The sequence below is a fragment of the Scyliorhinus canicula genome, chromosome 6 (genome assembly GCF_902713615.1).
Source record: "Scyliorhinus canicula chromosome 6, sScyCan1.1, whole genome shotgun sequence".
Lineage (NCBI taxonomy): Eukaryota > Metazoa > Chordata > Chondrichthyes > Carcharhiniformes > Scyliorhinidae > Scyliorhinus > Scyliorhinus canicula.
In genome coordinates, this window is record NC_052151.1 from 109,297,102 (window position 1) to 109,316,795 (window position 19,694).

The window sequence follows — 19,694 nt, forward strand, 5'->3', positions numbered from 1 at the left end:
GCTTAATTTTTGGAATGGATTCCTGGTGCCATGTGGTGTTTTTGCGATTCTTGTTATCACAAGACCACAGAAGCTATGTTCATTAACAAAGCTAACATTTTTGTACACTATATAATAAAGCTCGATCTCTTACTCCTATAGTAAACAATAATCTAGTAATCTACAATCTACAATCTACCAAAACTTGTCTATACACTCTACCTATAACTGTACTCTACTTTCTCTCACTGCTCTCTCTAGTTCTCCTCCAGCTCTCGCTACCTCTGCTCCAGCTCTCTCCCAGAAGTCTGTGAGTCAATGCTTTATAAAGTTCTGCATCCAGATCCATCTAGTGGTACATTATTATATGACTCTTTGTACTCTGAACATTTCACGTAATGTCACACCTTGCAGCAGAAGAGATTAAGGGGGAATATGATTAAGATGTATAAAATTATGAGAGGCATAACTGAAGTTGACAGGAAGAAACCTTTCCCCTTGGTGGGGGGATCAATGACAAAGGGGCATAGATTTACGGTAAGGGGATAGGTGGTAATATCTTTCAGTATACAAGGGGATAAGTATGTAACACAGGTGCCCCCAAAATCCAAGGGAGGGCACCCCACAATGCAAATCCCGCCAACCTCCCCCCCCCCCCCCCCCCCCCCCCAGAGCCCTCCCATTGGAGACCTCCTGTCCTCCTGTATCAGAGACACTCTGCCATCATTCACGCCTGCCTGGAAGCTCTGTCCCGGCTGAACCAATGAAAAATCACTGCTTTTCAATTATCTGTCTTTTAAACCTGCTGCCTCAGACAGAGGTGCAGAACGCAGCAGCTGTCAGTTCATGAAAATCCAAATTCAATGTCAATATTTTACTCTTATATTCAAACATATTTCTTCATCTCTTCTGCATAATCAATACCTTTAAATTTCCCTTTTATCTGTTTTCTGAACCACACTCAGATTCACTGCAACTGACTGGAGACTTGCCAGTCCCTACTTCCTTAGGGTTTAATGATGGATAAGTTATTACTTCACTGTTGTCATTTAAAACATCACCACCAAAATACCATAATTATAGAAATAAGAAGTGTATCACAATGTGTGTAAATTGTTATGTTCCATAAACGTGATAACAAATCACACAGAAAAAAATCATGAACATTACAATGAAGTAGTCATTATTTATTGCACTTAATGCAGTTTTTGTTCATTCATTTATGTCATTCCTTTAATCAATAAATTATGTTCACATAGGTCACAACAGATTGTATCTTGCAAAATCAAATTTCATAAAATTATACAGAGCAAAATATTATTAAAATTAAGGCATGATAGGAATAAAACACATTTACAATGCTGATTATGCACAAAAACTTACATTCCATTCACAGTAATATATTCCTAGTGTTAAAACCAAAATTTGTTCGCAAAGTACCATTATTTTCCTCAAGTTTAAAATATTATTTGACAGAAAGTCTAATACAAGTAACAATGATTAATAGTATTCCTAAAGATGGGTTTTACAGAAACATTCATCATATTAATAGTTTATTATACTCTAACAATTTTAATTTCAGCATTTAGCATTATCAAAATTTAGTTCATTAACTATGGACAAAAGTTAAATTCCTTTCTAATGTATGTTGTGAAATATTTCACGCAACTTTCCTCGATCATTTTGAGTTCACTCAGCAATTTGCTCTGACCCACAGACCATGCAAAATTAATTCCATTGGGGATGAGGGAGACTTTCAGCAGAAGATGTCAGTATCCTAATCCGATCTGGCATTGTTGTGAAGCCCACAATTTTAAGCCCACAAATCTGTGAGACTTTGAGCAGAGCCAAAACAGGAATTGGGGGAATACACTTGGGTGTGTGGCCGGGACATGGGAAAATGGGGAAAGAAAGCTGCTAACCCCATCAAATAATGTCTATAGAGAAGCCCAATACCAAAAAAGTTTAAACATTCTTCACAAAAGCACTCACTTCTTCTCGGTTCTCGTTGGGTAGGTTGATTATTTTTGTTCTTTCTTTTGTATCTGAAGATGGTCAGTTTTATCTTTGACTTCCATTAGTTAACTTAGACTGGTATATCTTTGCGATGGGCTGTTATCGCTCGAGTGTAATTGTTGAGTTAAGATGTATTTTTCTGAAAGATTGAGCAGGAAAAAGATTAGCAAGAATTGAAATCACACAGCAAAACCCTATTAATGTACATTTACTTACCTGCAGAGCTCTTTCTAATTATACCATAGGGTTAGATATCCACAGCAACAACAAATTGTACCTGTATTGAGCCTTTAAATGTTTGACAGACACAAAACAGTGATGGAAGAAAGGCCAAGTAAGATGATTGAAGAAGTGGTCAATAAAGTTGATTATAAGGAACTTTTTAAAGGGTGAGAAAGAATTGTGGACAGCGGCAAAAATGCGGAGCCGAAAAGCTGAAAGCTTAGACAAGAAAATAATGGAATGAAAAGGGGACTATGATGGAAGAGAGAGAGCACATCCTGGAACATAGGACTGGAGAAAGTGGCCGAGTTAGGGAAATGATGCATGGACACAAATTTGGAATTTGCTGCATTGAGGAGTTAAGGACAAAGATGGAAAGGGATCGGGATGCTTGGTGCAGGGATGTGGCAGAGATTAGAATGAGTTTCAGTTTACATTGAACAAAAGTTAGATGCCTGGCATGAAAAACTGCAGTCATCAGGTTTGGAGATGAGCAAGTTTGGAGTAATGATTTAAGCTGTGATGGGGAGATATAAAGTTGGAGACAGTAAATACCGATGAGATGCAAACAGATAGTCATAGTGGTGGATAGGGTATCAGGCTGGAAATGGAAGTTGGGGGCAAACAGGGCACTAATGATGGGCATAATTTGGCTCAGACTGACGTCAACAAGGGAACAAAATATAATGCTGGAGTGTAGACTTTGGTGTAGTGGAACAACAAGGTCTTGCTAAAAATCTTCCGAATATTTATCCCAATCTTGATAGTGAACAAGGAGTTGATCAATGAGGGCAAGCTGGGACAGCTGCAAAGTAGAGCCTTGAGCTCTGGTACCACAGAATGTGATTCCAACAAACACTTATCAAATCAACAATATATTTGTTCCCACTTCTAATACATTATGGAGAACTTTGTAAGGGTTTCCTTTAAACCTTTCTGTTTTGTGAAGCTGTCAAGGTGAAGGTGTGGATATATTACTATAGAGTCAACACTGGAATGGATGTTTCTTTATATTGAGGCTCCTCACTGATGGCATCACCCTGAAAATTGACCCCTATTTATTTTAAATATGTTAGCACTGTCATTAAAATAGCAAACAAAAGAATTATTGAGAAAACTACTCAGTCATTGTGGACTGCATAGCGTCATTGTAGAGCTTTGGAAACTGAAATCACTGATACAAAATATCATGGCCGGAATTCTCCAGCTATTGGGACTCTCTGTTCCCACCGGCAGTGCAACCCCACCCATGGGTTTCCCAGGGGCATGGGGTGGCTTCAATAAGAAATCCTACTGACAAGTGGCAGATGTAGAGAATCCCACCGCCAGTGAAAGGCGAGCCGCCGAGATACATGCAGCTGTGGGACCAGAGAATCCAACCCCATATTAGAACAAATATTGTTACACACTGGATATAAATGCTGCAAAGTAGACTTTTGTTATGCCGATACACCATCATGCAGAACAAATATTATTTTCCCAAATTCATTGAAGTTACAAAGCTCAGCTTCCCCCACCATGAATTTTCAGATCTGGCTTTTTATCTTCAATACCAGCAGAGGGGAGTGGCAATTGGCGCTCTAGAATTGTACATGGGAGGACAAACTTGTACAAAACTGATTTGATGCACTTTACTAGAACACAAGAAATCAATGGTCTCCAAGATCGAAGACAAGGCTTGCAATGTTCTTTCTCCTGTGAAGAAGTTGACTGTGATAGACAAGAGAATAATCCTTTACATAGCAAAACTTGGCTCCTTCAATCCCCAACCAATTGTTATATTTTCAACAGCAGAATTTCATCATACATGTCCCGTACTCCAAACTATTATGAATTGATGCATAAAAACATTAATTCGCACATCAAGTGCACATCATGCTGTTTGGTAGTTTCAGAATCTTGGCATTGGGGCTTTAAATGCACTTGATCCATTAACAAATTCATATGCATTTATGAACTGTACAAGGTGTAGTGATCTCTATATATGTATATACATGAAGGGTTAATGTGTAGTCAGTACAGTCAGATGATCACTAGAGGGCAACAGTAACAGGGAGTATAAATAAATCTCAATATGTTTTCCCGCTCTCTTCGGGTGTGTTGTGGCTAGAGAATAAAAGTATAGTTAGCTCAGAGTATAAAGTATAGTATTCATAGTTAATCTAATTTTATCTTGTTTAGTTTGACTACTAGTAAAAGTATTGAAGAATCAAACTCACAAGTTAATTGATCAGTTACTCAATAAAGTATTTGCTATCACTGGACGTCTTTGAGTATTCATCATCAAAGTTAAGTTCAACACGGCATAAACAAATGAGTAACATACATTACTCCAAGTAATATAACACACGGTTCACTGTCTGTACATTGCTTTGTCCCAGTTTGACCCAGCAGGGACTACGCAGGTGGGAAGTTAGTAATAAGCAGGCTATTTACCCAATTGGTTCCATTGTTTTTAATTTTGCAAGTGAATGAAATGCTTGCATAAAGCGGGCAGGAGCTGAATAAATTGATGTAAGTTGATGTCCTGTCATGTCAATAGGATCTGATAGCAGTTTGAAACAGACTGCGTTTGGAAATTGAACCAGGGAAGTTGAAGCTGCTTTCTGCTGAGGCAGAAACTGGTTTGAAGATAGAGAGGCCCTGACAGATAAATCTAAAATCTTTTGTTTATGAGGGTCAGGATGTGCAGGCGCGTTGCAGAATCATAGCCGTAACCACAATCCTTTCTGATCACATGACCCTCCAGGTGATGGCCTGAGAATCAATTGGCATCAACAGGCAGCCTGTTGATTTCTGCTGCTTCCTGCTGACTTAACCGAGACAAGAAGAGAGTTTTTGAATGAGGTGAAGCCATTGAAATGGTCTGGGTTTTACTCTGGGGCAGATGGGCAAGAAATAACTCACGAGCACTTTTCCCTAGAAATCTGCTCACAGTTAAAATCCAGGCCCAATTTGATCATTTTTTTGTACAGAACACAAATCCTTTTGCTTTAATAATAACCAATAAATTACAGCAACTCATTTAACATTATTCTTTGGAGGAACATTTCAACTTTTGGCTTGGGAATGGTTCTTTTATTGTTCAGCGCCATGCTTATACTTACTCTTTCGAGAATGAAACGAAAAATTTGGTTTTGAGTATGGCTTTGTTGTAGAAGTGCTTTCGACAGTCTGAAAAGTAAAAAAATCATGCAAGTTATTAGGAAACAGCCATTGTTTATTCACTTGTTACTTTTTTTTCCCAGCTCCCTACAATTCACTGCTCTGTGAGCAAAGTGATTCGATAAGGACCAGTGCTCACTGAGCACACAACCCAGAAATTTAATTTCCTTTATGCAGATTTTGTTGGTGTTGAGAACATGAGATTGTGGCAATTATTTTTTAAAAGTATATACCACTCCCAATGGGATCCATCAGCAGACAACTTTCCTGATGTAATTTTGTTGTCTAGCAACCTAGAGTTTGAGAAAGGGTAATTCAAATACTGTGAGATTCCCCCCCCCCCCCCCCCCCCCCCCCACCACCGAGATCAGATGGCCAGCCTGTAAATTTAGACATTAGGTGAACTAAGTGAGTTGATGTTTAGGTACTATTGTCAACATACATCAGGAAAACATCACTCTTTTTGAATGATGACACTAGGATCAGTATTATCCTCATCTTGGTGTGGTTAAATAGGGGCTCCTCAACTCTAGAAACATTTCCCATCTTGCATACATTCTTCCATCCTCCGGCTTTCTGGTTTCCCTTTGTCTGTCACCTTCCCTTTGCCCTTTTATTCGTGGAACAGCTTCTTGCTGGTTGAGCAATATTGTCATGAATTCCATTCTCAGACCCCTCCGTCTTTCGAATCCTACAGCTTTCTTCAAAAGTCTAATCAAACCCCATTCTTCAGACCTTGCCTTTAACCGTCCATTACTCTTGTTAATTCTCCAAACTGCACCTTGGAACATTGTGTCTAATACATAAATATATTGTGTAAACTCTTATTGCCCTCCCAGTCCCAGTGTTTTGTTCACTTTCACAATAGCTGACCAATTCCATCATATATCAGTTCTGAAGAGAGGTGTCTAGCTAAGCATTTATACATCTCTTCTCTTTCAGATGGTAATTATTTCCCATTCTACTGTTTAAACCTTACCTTTGTTCGAGAAGAAAATCCTGACAATGAAAATTTCTTCATCAAGGCTTCTCGTACCTGAGTTCACAGCAGAAGAAAATATTTAATAGATGAAGTGAAAATAAATAATGCTGGAAAATGATGGGAATGGCAGTCATAGCTCACCTTAATATCCATGAATGTTCCAAAGACCAAAATAAAGAATCCCTAAAAAGGGAAGATATTCTTAAGCAGATAAGCAATAGATCTTTCATAAATTGCAATCACTTTTTTTTAAACATTGCACTAGTTATTCTGAATTGACCATTGGTTAATAAATCAATCTAGTTTGACAGCAGAGGTTTCTTTTCACCAGTAATAGTCAGTCGGTACGGTAGCACAGTGGTTAGCACTGTTGCTTCACAGCGCCAGGGTCCCTGGTTTGATTCCCGGTTTGGGTCACTGTCTATGCGGAGTCTGCAGGTTCTCCCGTGACTGCATTGATTTCCTCCGGGTGCTCCGGTTTCCTCCCACAAGTACCTAAAGACGTGCTGTTATGTAATTGGGAGATTCTGAATTCTCCCTCTGTGTACCCGTACAGGTGCCGGAATGTGGCGACTAGGGGCTTTTCACAGTAACTTCATTGCAATGTTACTGTAAGTCTACTTGTGACAATAAAGATTAAAAATTAAATCCAGCACCAAGTTTATGAGAGAAAGCTGCTGGCCGGCCTGGAAATCTATTTTCTCCCCTCTTCCACAAAAATGTTCCCTGCTGATTTTCGGCCCATACCCTCCAGAATCATAAACAAACCCTGTTCCCTGTTCAAACCTGTAAGTTCCTATTGCCGAGATTGGTCAGGGTGGTTAAAATTCTTATCCTGGTTTACAGATCTCTTCACGGCTTTGCACCATCCTATCTCTGCCCACCAATATTTTGAGATCTGTGTACCTTTGGTTCTGTCCTCTTGTCTATTGTTAATTATAACCTCCACTGGCAGCTTTGGCTCTTCAGTTGCCTTGGCCCTAAAGTTCCTAAACATTTCCTAGCATAACTCCCATGCTTTTGTGTCCCATGGCCCTCATAACAATGCGGTGTGTGACCAGAGGAGATAAAGAGTGGTGCGAAATATGAGGAAGATGGATTTCCTGCCTGAAGCTGGCCAGGTTGAATAGCTGGTCGACTGGCAGCTCTGTGGGAAAAGCTGCTTTAGAATATTGCAGCTGGGAAGCACAGACGGGGTCTGAAGATCCTGGAGAGATCCTGGAAGGAGAAATTCTGGATGGATAATGTAGAGATTAGGGAAAGGGACTGTAAAGATAATAGTGCAGTCTGGAGATCACAAGGAAGAGATTGAAGGGAAAGTACCTGGGTAGTGGGTGGGGAGGCTTTGGAGATGGCATCATGAAAGTTAACGGTTGGAGGAATTCTGGGGATTGTGGAGAGGAGATCTAAAGATCACATAGATGAGGATCCAGAGATCACCAGGGTAAGCTCCCGAGAAGGGGGTCAGATAGAATGAGGGTCTGAGATTTGCAGAGATTACATAGGGTGGAGGGGCAGGTGAGCAGGATATTGTGTGAAGGGGATTCCAGAGATCATGAAGAGAAAGGTCACATGGATAGGGGACTGAAGTTCACAGGAAGAATGTGGTTCGAGATCATTGGGATGGTGGAGTCTTTTAATCACAGACTGTGAGGTTCACACCATGAAGAAGAGCTCTCAGTGAGGGGCTCCAGAGAAAGGGGGAGAAGGGCTTCTGGAGCTAGACAGATGGTGGGATCTGGAGATATTGAGGAGGAGAAGGTCTGAAAATTACAGGACCGAGGGGTTCATAGGAAGAATTCCTGCTTCACTTTGCCCACAAGCCATGCTGGAAAAACAAACAACTACTGCTTCCTCCTTATTTCTCTTTCGCTGTGGAATCCCCAAAATTACCAACATCTGTGATAGTCACCTCATTATCATATTATAATTACTGAACTATCTCTCAAGAGCTAATTCATGCCTGACTCCCACAACCCACAAGGTTAAATCTTTATGTCGTCAGAAAGTTTAACTCAGTGAGCAATGACTTCTGTGGCCTAACTCTGACAAAATTATATACACAGAAAGTTCAACATCGTTTCACACAAAACACATAGAAGGAATCTTCTGATCCATCTAAGATTAGAATAATTTATTTGCCGGCATTGCAATGATTATATTCCCAAAATTGTCTTTGAAGCACTTTGGGAAGTTGTGACAAGCTGAAAGATGCTACATAATCAAATCTCACATGAAATAGTGCTACTCCAGCTTGTCTACTTATCATGAAGAATCACAGTCAAGATAACTATCTTTAATGCTCTCCTTCCTCTACTGTGCTGACCTTTTGCGGGAAATTGCCTAGTTCTGGATGTCTATAAATATGCACATGTTATGGAACGATCGATGAAGTATTTAACTCATGCAACATGCCTTGCTGGTGATAATTACTTTACTTGAATTTGACTGCATTAAACACGAGTTAACTAAACAGTGAGAAGTAAAAATTATAAAATATAGGTTGAACATACCTGAAAAGCATTGAGAATTGTGAAGATATAATGGAAAGCTTTGGGAGAACCTTTTTGAAACGTTGGTATTCCAAATGCCCAGGTCAGACCGAGGATTGGGGTTAGCACCGCAATGCTTCTCACAACTTGTTTGAATGATTTTCTCTCCTGGTTATTGCTTCTGGATCTGTCCCCAATTGTTGGTCGTAGCAGCTTAAATATGACTACAATCAGGATAATGAGGTTGATTGCGATTATAGCCAGTGCAGGTATAACAAATGCAAGTAGAGGGTACTCTTTCTCCCAGCCGAGCCAACAGACATCTTCTCTGGTGTAACTGTTTCTTGGATAGGTAACTCCGATTGTGATGACAGAGATTATTAATGGACATAGGTAACCAATACTAAATGATATTCTCTTCATAACGGACTTACTGAGATCATGGAATAGGAAAAGCAAACGATACACAAGTAGAAGGCCCAGCGTTAACATCCAGAAAAATAAGGCAAGATAGAAAAAGTGAATGAAGAAAGTAGCAGCTGTGCAAGCCCTTGTTCCTGCGGCTACAGCTGAAGCCACAATGAACCATATATCAGCTACCAGCAGATTTACCGCAATGTTCAGAATTCCAATATGACGCATGTAAGAGGTCTTATTTTTGGTCACATGCTTCCATACTCTGCCCTCTATAATAATCGTGATTAATAAACATCCAATTGAAACAGCAACTCCGATTTTAGTTATATCCCCCAAAGCTGGGTCGTCTATTGAATCAGGGGACATTAACATCGAAAAAGAGGTCAAGTGCTCACAGTTACATTTGATATATTCCCCAATAATTTCACGTTTACAGCCAGTGTTATTCCATGCACCATTGCCACTAAAATCCCAAAATGCACACATGGCTGTGTTCAGATCAAGCGTGCGATTTCTTGGTGAGAAGGTCAAGTTGATGTTAACAGAGTTTTTGACGTTTAATGTTATTGTCGCAACAAGGCCATTAATCAAAAAGTTTCCACTGAAGGTTGTGGTATTGGGTAAAATATCAATCCATGTTGGGTATGCAATTGCGACAACTGTGGCATTTGGTTTATCCTCAAAGTTTTCAGAGGAAATTGATATATCAGCACTTAAATTGGCATATTCCTTAATGGGAAAATTAGCAAAGGTTACATTAATAGAGGAGTTATTGTTCTGATGACCAATTCTAACAGCTCTGAGCTCAAGATTTTCTTCTTTGATGTTTAGAGTGTCATTCTGCAGAACGAGGCGAGTATTAAAATTTTCCACTGACAGTAGTAATTGAGAACTAGGATTGGGATCATTTTCATTTTGTGTGTTTGTGAGAACTTTCCATGTATCTATTGATGCAAGAGAGATAACGGCACTTATAGTTTCCAAGAAATTCTGAAAAACACAAAATAAAGCTTTATTAATCAAATATTCAATTTTAAGTTCAAAAAAATTGCCCAAGATACAGGCTTGAACATATGAACATGCAAAACTGATATGCAGCAAAAGACAAAGTTGGTCAATTAAGCCTGTCCCATACTCATGGGACAGAGCTTTACTCTCTCCCCGAGGAAGGTTCTGAGGTTGGGATGGGAGATGTAAAATTGAATGAACGGGATTCCCCCAGGAACCTGCTCACCTAAATCCACGAATTTCACGCTTGGACGAGCAGGGCCTCCGGCGGGAAACCCGCCCATTCAACTATTCAGTCTCTTGACCACCTAAGGGCCTTATCCCGCTCAGCCTCAATTTGTAGGTTGGCGGGTGTGGGGTGGTGGGAAAGTGATATTTGCATTTTCGAGAAACATGGGCTGGAAGGGAGTAGGGGCACCCCCAAGGTCATTGGAGTTCCAGGACTTCCTCGCTCCTTGGCCTGCACTCCAACACCATGATCATCCCCCTCGTGACTGTACCCCACAGGCACTCCCTACCCTCCCGCCCCCAGGGCCAGGGACATGCTTTTAAAGGTCCCGGGACATAGTTCCAGGCAGAGTCGTGCAGTATCGCTTCTGGCCACTATGGCGTTTTGCCTGTCCAGGTTAAAGAACTTTTGGTCAGCTCTCACAGGGTGTGGCGCCTCCTTCCAAGGGTAGTCGGATGTCCTGCCCAATAAACGCTCAACTGATCATTAAATGACAGGGGAACTTAGTGAGTTGGCCGCGGTGCATTATGCAAGGACTCTTGGGATGGCGAATGCCGATTTTTCGCCATCCTCATGATTCCAAAATGGGGCGGGATTCTCTGACCTCCCGCCGGGTTGGAGAATCACCTGGGCCGGCATCAATCCCGCCCCTGCCGTGTCCTGAATTCTCCGCCACCCGAGATTTGGCGGGGACGGGAATCACACCGCACCGGTCGGCGGGCCCCCCGCGGCAATTCTCCGGCCCGCGATGGGCCAAAGTCCCACCCGCTGACAAGCCTCTCCCGCCGGCGTGGATTAAACCACCTACCTTACCGGTGGGAGCAAGCGGCGCGGGTGGGCTCCGGGGTCCTGGGGGGGAGGGGGGGGCGCGGGGCGATCTGACTCCGGGGTGTGCCCCCACGGTGGCCTGGCCCATGATCGGGACCCACCGATCGGAGGGCGGGCCTGTGCCATGGGGGAACTCTTTTTCTTCCACCTTAGCCATGGTCTTCATCATGGCGGAGGCGGAAGAGTCCCCCTCCCCTGCGCATGCACGGGTATGACGTCAGCAGCTGCTGACGCTCCGCCGCATGTGTGGACGTACGCCGGCCGCCGAAGTCCTTTTGGCCCCGGCTGGCATGGCGCCAAAGGCCGTTCACGCCAGCCGACGGAGTGGAACCACTCCGGCGCGGGCCTAGCCCCTCAATGTGAGGGCTTGGCCCCTAAAGGTGCGGAGACTTCCGCATCTTTGTGGCGGCCCGACTTTGGAGTGGTTCACGCCACTCCAATACGCTGGGACCCCCCGCCCCGCCGGATAGGGGAGAATCCCGACCAGAAACTTGAAGAAACATTCATAAACCCATCTTCCCTGCATAGCTATACACATCTCCCAAAAAGCCACAGAAAACCAGACCCAAAAACATAAAATCAAATTTGGAAAGTTTCTCTTCAAACCCCTCAGGGGATCAAATACAGCTCATCAGATCACATTGACTCGATTAACTGTAAATCTATTGACCTTTACAATGTTGTTTCTGCCTTTTTAAAAAAACAATGGAGCTCCCTATTGAAGACTTGTAGAAAGTCAGCATCCACCTCACAAAGCAGCAATTAATTCCAGATGCTCAGTACTCTCTGGGGAAAGAGACTCCTAATATCGCGACTATTTCTATGATCTGTCATTTAAATGCATGTCTCCATGTTCTCCCCCAATCTGTCAAACTATAAAAGTCTATCAATAAACACACAATATAACTCCTTTATTTTTTTCATAAAATGTTACATGAGAAATAAGAGTTGGTGTAGACCAATGAGTCCTCGGAGCCTGCTCCTCCATTCAATATGATCACAGTTGATCTTCTGCCTCAACAGCACATTCACACATTATCCTAATTTTCCTTAATTTTCTTAATACACAAAAATCTAACAAATTCTTGCCTTAAATATACTCAATGACTAAAGTTCTATATCCCTCTGGGTTCAAGAATTCCAAAATTAAAATCTCTGACAGAACTTTCTCCTCATCTCAGTCCAAAGTGGATACTCTTTATTTTTCATTTTATTTTATGTCATTTTCATTGTGACACTGTCACCCTCATGTTCTAAATTCTCCAGTGAGGGCAAACATTTTCTCAGCATTTACCCTTGGAATTCTGTTGGCGGAATTCTCCGCAGGGGGCCGAATTCGTGAAGGTCGTCGTGAACTCGGCCGAGGTTCATGACGGCCTCGGAGCCCACTCCCCACACCTAATTTACTCCCACCCGGGGGGCTAGGAGCGGGCCTCCGTCTTTCTCGGCAGCGACCTCGTCACGCCGAGAATGTGAAGTAATCCGCGCATGCGCGGGTTGCCGGTTCCAACCCACGCATGCGCGGATGACATCAGCGTGCAGACGGCACGAACCCACGCATGCGCGGTGCCGTCTTTCTCCACCGCCGCCCAGCAAGACGTGGCACCTTGATCTTGTCGGGCGGCGGAGGGGAAAGAGTGCGTCTGTTTTGGACGTTGGCCCGACGATCGGTGGGCACCGATCGCGGGCCTGTCCCCTCCTGAGCACAGTCGCGGTGCTCCCGTCCAAATCGGGCCCCTAGATGCCCCAAACAGGCATTTTGAACCCATTTCACGAATGCAGCGACCAGGTGTGGTTGCTGCCGTGGTGAAACGGGTGTGAAGGGCCGGCCGCTTGGCCCATCGGGCTCGGAGAATCGCCGCTCGCCGTGAAAAATGGCGAGTGCCGATTTTTCCGAGCCGGGGGGGGGGGGGGAGGCGGGGGGAGAATCGCTGGTGGCGCCAGGGGGATGTACAAAATATCGAGAGGCCCTCCCACGATTCTCCCACACCACGTGGGGAGCGGAGAATTCCGCCCAATTCGAGCATCTGCTATTCTTCCAAAATCCAGGGAATGTAGGCCTGGACTGATCAATCTCTCCCCAACGGTCAATGCCTACATCCAGCAACCTGTCTATGCACTTCATTTGAGTGACCTCACCAATGTTCTTTATAGTTGTCACACCCCATGTAGGTCTACACAGCTCTGAAATAAATAAACTCTGATCTTTCACACAATCTGCATAATTAACAGTCTGATTATTAAGACAACCTCAGTAATTAGTGCTGTCTTAAGTGCAGCTGGAGCTTGGTGAAACAGGGAGTTAGATGAAAGGGAGGAGGTGATCATTCCCCTCTTTTCTCTGATTGATGAGTAGGTTTCGTGAATATTCCTGTTCTTTAAAATAAAAGTAAAGTCTCAGAGAATTTGGGAATTTAAGTAACTCTTATAGCACAGACCACCAGAAGTCACAGAGAAAGAGTGAATCTGGTGAGCAGTAGCTAAATAGAGCAGCGAGAAAATTTTAAAAGAAGCAACCCAGCATGCATTCACTCAAGAGGTGGAGCTCCTGAAGTGACACCAATATTTGAAAGTGACGTGGGGCAAGTTGAGGCTGCTGATTGAGTAAGTACAGACATTGAGTATTTATACTGCTATTATCGCTTATAGTTATGGTTACAGACCAGTGAGTCTCATGTCAGTGGTAGGGAAACTATTGGAGAAAATTCTGAAGCAGAGAATCTATCTCCATTTGTTTTGATCAGGAATAGTCTGTGGCTTTGTCAGAGGGAGGGCATGCCTAACAAATTTGATTGCATTTTTTGAGCATAAAGCCTGGTGTGCAGATGAGCGTTGTTTGTAAAGTCTTATTTTGTGATTTATAGTTTGTAAAGCTTATATTCTGTATTACGGGGTCAAGGGAAGAAGGACCCTAAACTCCTTGATATTATCTCATTTTAAGAGTACTTCAAAGGTTTAATCCAAAGGAGTAAGTCATGGCAGGAGAACAAAGGTGTTGTTTCTGGGAAACCAGTAACATTTCCAATATCCGTGGCCAGCATGGGTGCAGGAGGTGTCTCAAGTTGCAGCTCTGGGTTTCAGAGCTGGAGCAGTGGCTAAGAATACTGTGGAGCATCCACGAGGCAGAGTATCATGGATAACATGTATAAAGAGGCGATCACACTGCAGGCTAGGTGACCAGCAGGCAGAGCAAGAGGATGAAGCAGTCAGTGAAGGAATCTGCTGTGGCCATTCCCCTGAAAAACAGATATTCAGCTTTGGATATGGTTGAGGGGAGGCAGTAGCATAGTGGTATTATCGGTGGACTAGGAATCCAGAGACTCAGAGCCATGCTCTGAGGACCCAGGTTTGAATCTCACCATGGCAAATGGTGAAATTTGATTTCAGTAAAAATCAGGAATTACAAGTCTGAAACGTGACCATGAAGCCATTGTTGTTTGTCACAAAATCTCATCTGGTTCACTAATGCCCTTTAGGGAAGGAAAGTGGTCCTCCTCACCTGGCCTGGTCTGGCCAACATGTGACTCCACATCCGCAGCAATGTGGTTGATCCTTAAATGCCCTCAGGGATAGGCAATAAATGCTGGCACAGCCAGCGACGCCTACATCCCATGGACTAATAAAAAACAAGTGGCCTCTGAGGGGAAAGCAGCCACAGCCAATTTTGTTGCACTTTGGTTGGCTCTGCTGCACAGGGGAGGAATACAAAGTGCAGAAATGTAATAGTTGTAGGGGATTCAATTATAACGGAAATTGACAGGCGTTTCTGTGGCCGTAAACAAGACTCAATGATGGTAAGTTGCCTTCCAGGTGCTCGGGTCAAGGGTGTTTCAGAGTGGATATGGATACAGGACATTCTGGAGGGGTACCAATCACCAATCGGTACCAATCACATAGGTAAATAAAAGGACAAGCTCCTAAAACCTCAATATAGGGCATTAGGAAGCAAGTTGAAAAGCAGGACTTCAAAGTTAGTGATCCCGCGATTACTACCATTGCCATGTGTTAGTCAGAGTAAAAATAGAAGGATATATCGAATTAATACACGGCTGGAAAGTGGGTGCAAGGGGGAAGGTTTCAGATTCCTGGGACATTGGGACTGGTTCTGGGGAGGTGGGAGAAGTACAAACTGCATGGGTCACATCTGAAAAGGACCAGGACTAATGTCCGAGGGGGGAATGCTTGTTCGCGTGAAGGGTTTAACCTAGAATGGCAGGGGGAATGGGAACCTAAGCAGAGTGACAAGGGAACGAGAAATAAGGACAGGAATAAAAGGACAGTAAAATGCAAGAAAGGTATACAGGATAATTAAGGGTGAAAAGCAAATAGGGCCATAGTACACAGTCAGAGGTAGGTTCTTTACTCAGAGAGTAGTAAGGGTGTGGAATGCCCTGTCTGCAACAGTAGTGGACTCGCCAACACCAAACGCATTCAAATAGTCATTGGATAGGCATATGGACAATAAGGGAATATTGTAGAGGGACTTTAGAGGGGTTTCACAGGACGGCGCAACATCAAGGGCCGAAGGGCCTGTACTGTGCTGTAATATTCTATGTACAAAGAAAGGCTAGGGTACTTATAAATCGCAAAAAGACAAGGGCACATGGGGAGAACGTGCAACTCCATGCAGACAGACAGTCACCCCAGGCTGGAATTTAACCCAGGTCCCTGCCACTGTGAGACAGGAATGAAGATTTAGAAAAGATGGGAAGAAAGTTTGCTTTGGAGAAAGAAATGGACAAGTTGCAAAAAAAAAGGTTTTGGATTGGGGGAGAGCAGATTTTATTAAAATAAAAAGAATCTGGCAAAGGTAGACTGAAGAGAGTTATTTGTTGGGAAATCTACAAAAGTGCAGTGCCGTTCAAAAAGGAATCAAGAAGAAGACAGGCCCAACATGTTACCTCAAGAGGAATAGGAAGGATTAACAAGCCCAGAGAATCATGGATGACCGGAGACACTCAGGACACGATGAGAAGGAAAATAAAGGCTTTTAGCAAGTACAAGGGGAGGAAATCAGCGAGTGGAAGCATTAGTGGATGCCAGAAAGTGCAGGCTGGAGCTTATAAAGCAATTAGGAGAGCAAAGAGGGGATATGGGCAGCACAATAGCACAGTGGTTAGCATTGTTACTTCACAGCTCCACGGTCCCAGGTTCGAATCCCGGCTTGGGTCACTGTCTGTGCAGAGTCTGCACATTCTCTCCGTGTCTGTGTGGGTTTCCTCCGGGTGCCCCGGTTTCCTCCCACAAGTCCTGAAAGACAAACTGTTAGGTGAATTGAACATTCTGAATTATGCCGCCGTGTACCCAAACAGCTGCCGGAATGTGGCGATGAGGGGCTTTTCACAGTAACTTAATTGCAGTGTTAATATTAGCCTACTTGTAAAAATACAAGATTATTATTATTGTATGAGAAAGCTCTGGCTGGTAAAAGTTGTGAAAAGCCCAAGATAGTCTATAAGTATATCAATGAGAAGGGGATAACCAGAGAAGGGGGGTGCCCATTCGGGATCAATGAGGAAATCGGAGGGTGGAGCTGGAGGACTTTGGTAGAGTGTTGAACGAATACTTCCTACCGGACTTCACCCAAGAGAATGAGGATCATAGATCATAGAATTTACAGTGCTGAAGGAGACCATTCGGCCCATCGAGTCTGCACCGGCTCTTGGAAAGAGCACCCTACCCAAGGTCAACACCTCCACCCTATCCCCATAACCCAGTAACCCCACCCAACACTAAGGGCAATTTTGGACACTAAGGGCAATTTATCATGGCCAATCCACCTAACCTGCACATCTTTGGACTGTGGGAGGAAACCGGAGCACCCGGAGGAAACCCACGCACACACGGGGAGGATGTGCAGACACCGCACAGACAGTGACCCAAGCCAGAATCGAACCTGGGACCCTGGAGCGGTGAAGCCATTGTGCTATCCACAATGCTACCGTGCTGCCCCTCCACACACCTCTTGACAGTTTGCTTGATCTGGGACGCCCGTTTATCCACATTGACCCCTTTGCTCTGCAGTGCCTTCTTTATGACCTGCAAGGAAACCCCCTTGCGCTCGCCGCCTTCCACCACAATCTTGTGGATCAGCTCGCCCAGCCGGGGACCTTCTAGTTTCTTCCGGGGAACCGCCTTCTTCTGCTTCTTGACAGCCTTGACTGGGGCGGCGGCTGGAGGAGCCGTTTCGGCGGCTGCACTATCGCTCATGTCCAGGACTCTGCACAAAATCTCTCCTTCAATGTGAAGTAGGTTCAATGAGGTAGACATAGAACTCAAGGCGAGAGGCTGTGAAGATCTTGAGCAAATTATGATAGGAAGTGACAAGGTATTGGAAGTGTTGGCAGGCCTAAATGCAGACAAATCTCCTATGGAGAATCGCGTTCCGGTATCGGGGCGGCGTGGCTCAATTCACGCCGGTCGCAGGGATTCTCCGGCCCGGCCCCGGGCTGAGAGAATCCCGCCCCCTATGTCCAGTGGTTTACCACAGGGATCAGAGCTGGGTCACTTGCAGTGTTCATTAATGATCTGGATGCAAATATGGGAGGTATGATCTATAAGTTCGCAGAAGACACAAAAATAGGTGATGGGGTAGATGGTGATGAGGAAAGCCTTAGATTCTAGGATGATATAATAGGCCGGTCAGATAGGCAGGATGGTGCCAAATGAAATTTAAGCCTGAAAAGTGTGAGGTGAAGCATTTTGGGAGGACTAACAAGGCAAGGAAATATACAGGCAGGATGCTAGGAAGTGCAGAGGACCAGTTTGGTTTCGGGGTGCATGTCCAAAGATCCCTGAAGGCAGCAGGACAGGTAGGTAAGACGGTTCGTAACATATGGGATATTTTCCTTTATTAGCCGAGGCAAAGAATATCAGAGCAGGGTGGTTATGATAGAGCTGTTTCAAATGCTCGTCAGGCCACAGCACAAAAAGTGATTCTGTGAGCAATGCATTTTGACAAGGAAGCTCCCGCAAGCTCTTGACAAGATCCCGCAGGGGATCCAGGGAAATTTAGCAAATTGAATCCAAAATTGGCTTAGTGTAGGAGATGGAGGGTGTTGGTCAAAGATTGTTTATATGGCTGGAATCCTGTGCCCAGTAGTTTACAACAGGGATCAGTGCTGGGTCACTTGCTATTTGTAGGGAACATTCATGATCTGAATGCAAATATGGGAGGTATGATCTGTAAGTTCGCAGGTGATACGATAATTAGTGATGTAGTAGATGGTGAGGATGAACGCCTTAGATTATAGGATGATATAGACGGGGGGTCAGATAGGCAGGATGGTGCCAAATGAAATTTAACCCTGAAAAGTGTGAGGTGAAGCAGTTTGGGAGGGCTAACAAGGCAAGGGAGTCATGCCGTGGGTATAGATAGGGTGAACAGTTGGAGGCTTTTTCCGAGGATGGAAATGACAATTACAAGGGGGCACAGGTTCAAGGTGAGGGGGGAAAAGTTCAGTGAAGATGTGCGGGGGAAGTCTTTTTACCCAGAGGGTGGTAATGGCTTGGAATGCACTGCCAAGTGAGGTGGTTGTGGCAGATATGCTAGCGACCTTTAAGACTTATCTGGATAGGCAAATGAACAGATTGGGTACAGAAGGATACAGGTGTTTGGTCTAGATAGGACACGTGATCGGTGCAGGCTTGGAGGGCTGAAGGGCCCGTTCCTGTGCTGTATTGTTCTTTGTTCTTTGTATGCTGGTGTTGGACTGGGGGTGGGCACAGTAAGAAGTCTTACAATATCAGCTTAAAGTCCAACCGGTTTGTTTGAAGTCACTAGCTTTCGGAGCGCGGCTCCTTCATCAGGTGAGTGAAGGGGTGGGTTCCTCAAACTCATAGAGACAAAGTGATGCAAGATGATACTTTGTATGCGAGATGAGATGGTTCATAACATATGGGATATTTTCCTTTATTAGCCGAGGCATAGAATACAAGAGCAGGGAGGTTATGATGGAGCTGAACAAAATGCTCGTCAGGCTCCATCGAGAGTGCTGTGTGCAGCTCTGGTCACCACGCAAAGGAAGGATGTAATTACCCTAGAAATGCTGCAGAGGAGATTAACAAGGATGTTGCTTGGGCTGCAGCAATTCAACTGGAGCTATGAAGAAATTGAAGAGATGCTAGACAGGCTGTGGTTGTTTTCCTTGGAAGAGAGAAAGCTAAGGAGAGAAGTGAGTGAAGTTTACAAAATTATGAAGGACATAGATAGGGTGGATAGGAGATTTAGAGGGGATTTGAGGAAAATCTGTTTCACCCAGGCGATGGTGAGAATCGGGAACTCATTGTCTGAAAGAATGAAAGAACCCTCACAACATTTAAGAAGCATTTAGTTGAGCACATGAAACATTATAAC

General features: G+C 43.9%; 1 protein-coding gene across 1 annotated transcript in view; it reads right to left on the reverse strand.

Annotated features, from left to right (window-relative positions):
* Positions 1-1,151: 1,151 nt before the first annotated feature.
* The window catches only part of LOC119967387 (adhesion G protein-coupled receptor F4-like), a 179,871-nt gene continuing 161,328 nt past the window's right edge, over positions 1,152-19,694 (reverse strand). Inside the window, exons 11-15 of the mRNA XM_038799886.1 lie at positions 8,878-10,263; positions 6,506-6,547; positions 6,362-6,418; positions 5,325-5,391; positions 1,152-2,134 (exon numbers count right to left, since the gene is read on the reverse strand). Coding sequence (XP_038655814.1) covers positions 2,061-2,134; positions 5,325-5,391; positions 6,362-6,418; positions 6,506-6,547; positions 8,878-10,263 — 1,626 coding nt within the window. The 3' untranslated portion in view covers positions 1,152-2,060. The remainder of the gene's footprint in view (positions 2,135-5,324; positions 5,392-6,361; positions 6,419-6,505; positions 6,548-8,877; positions 10,264-19,694) is intronic.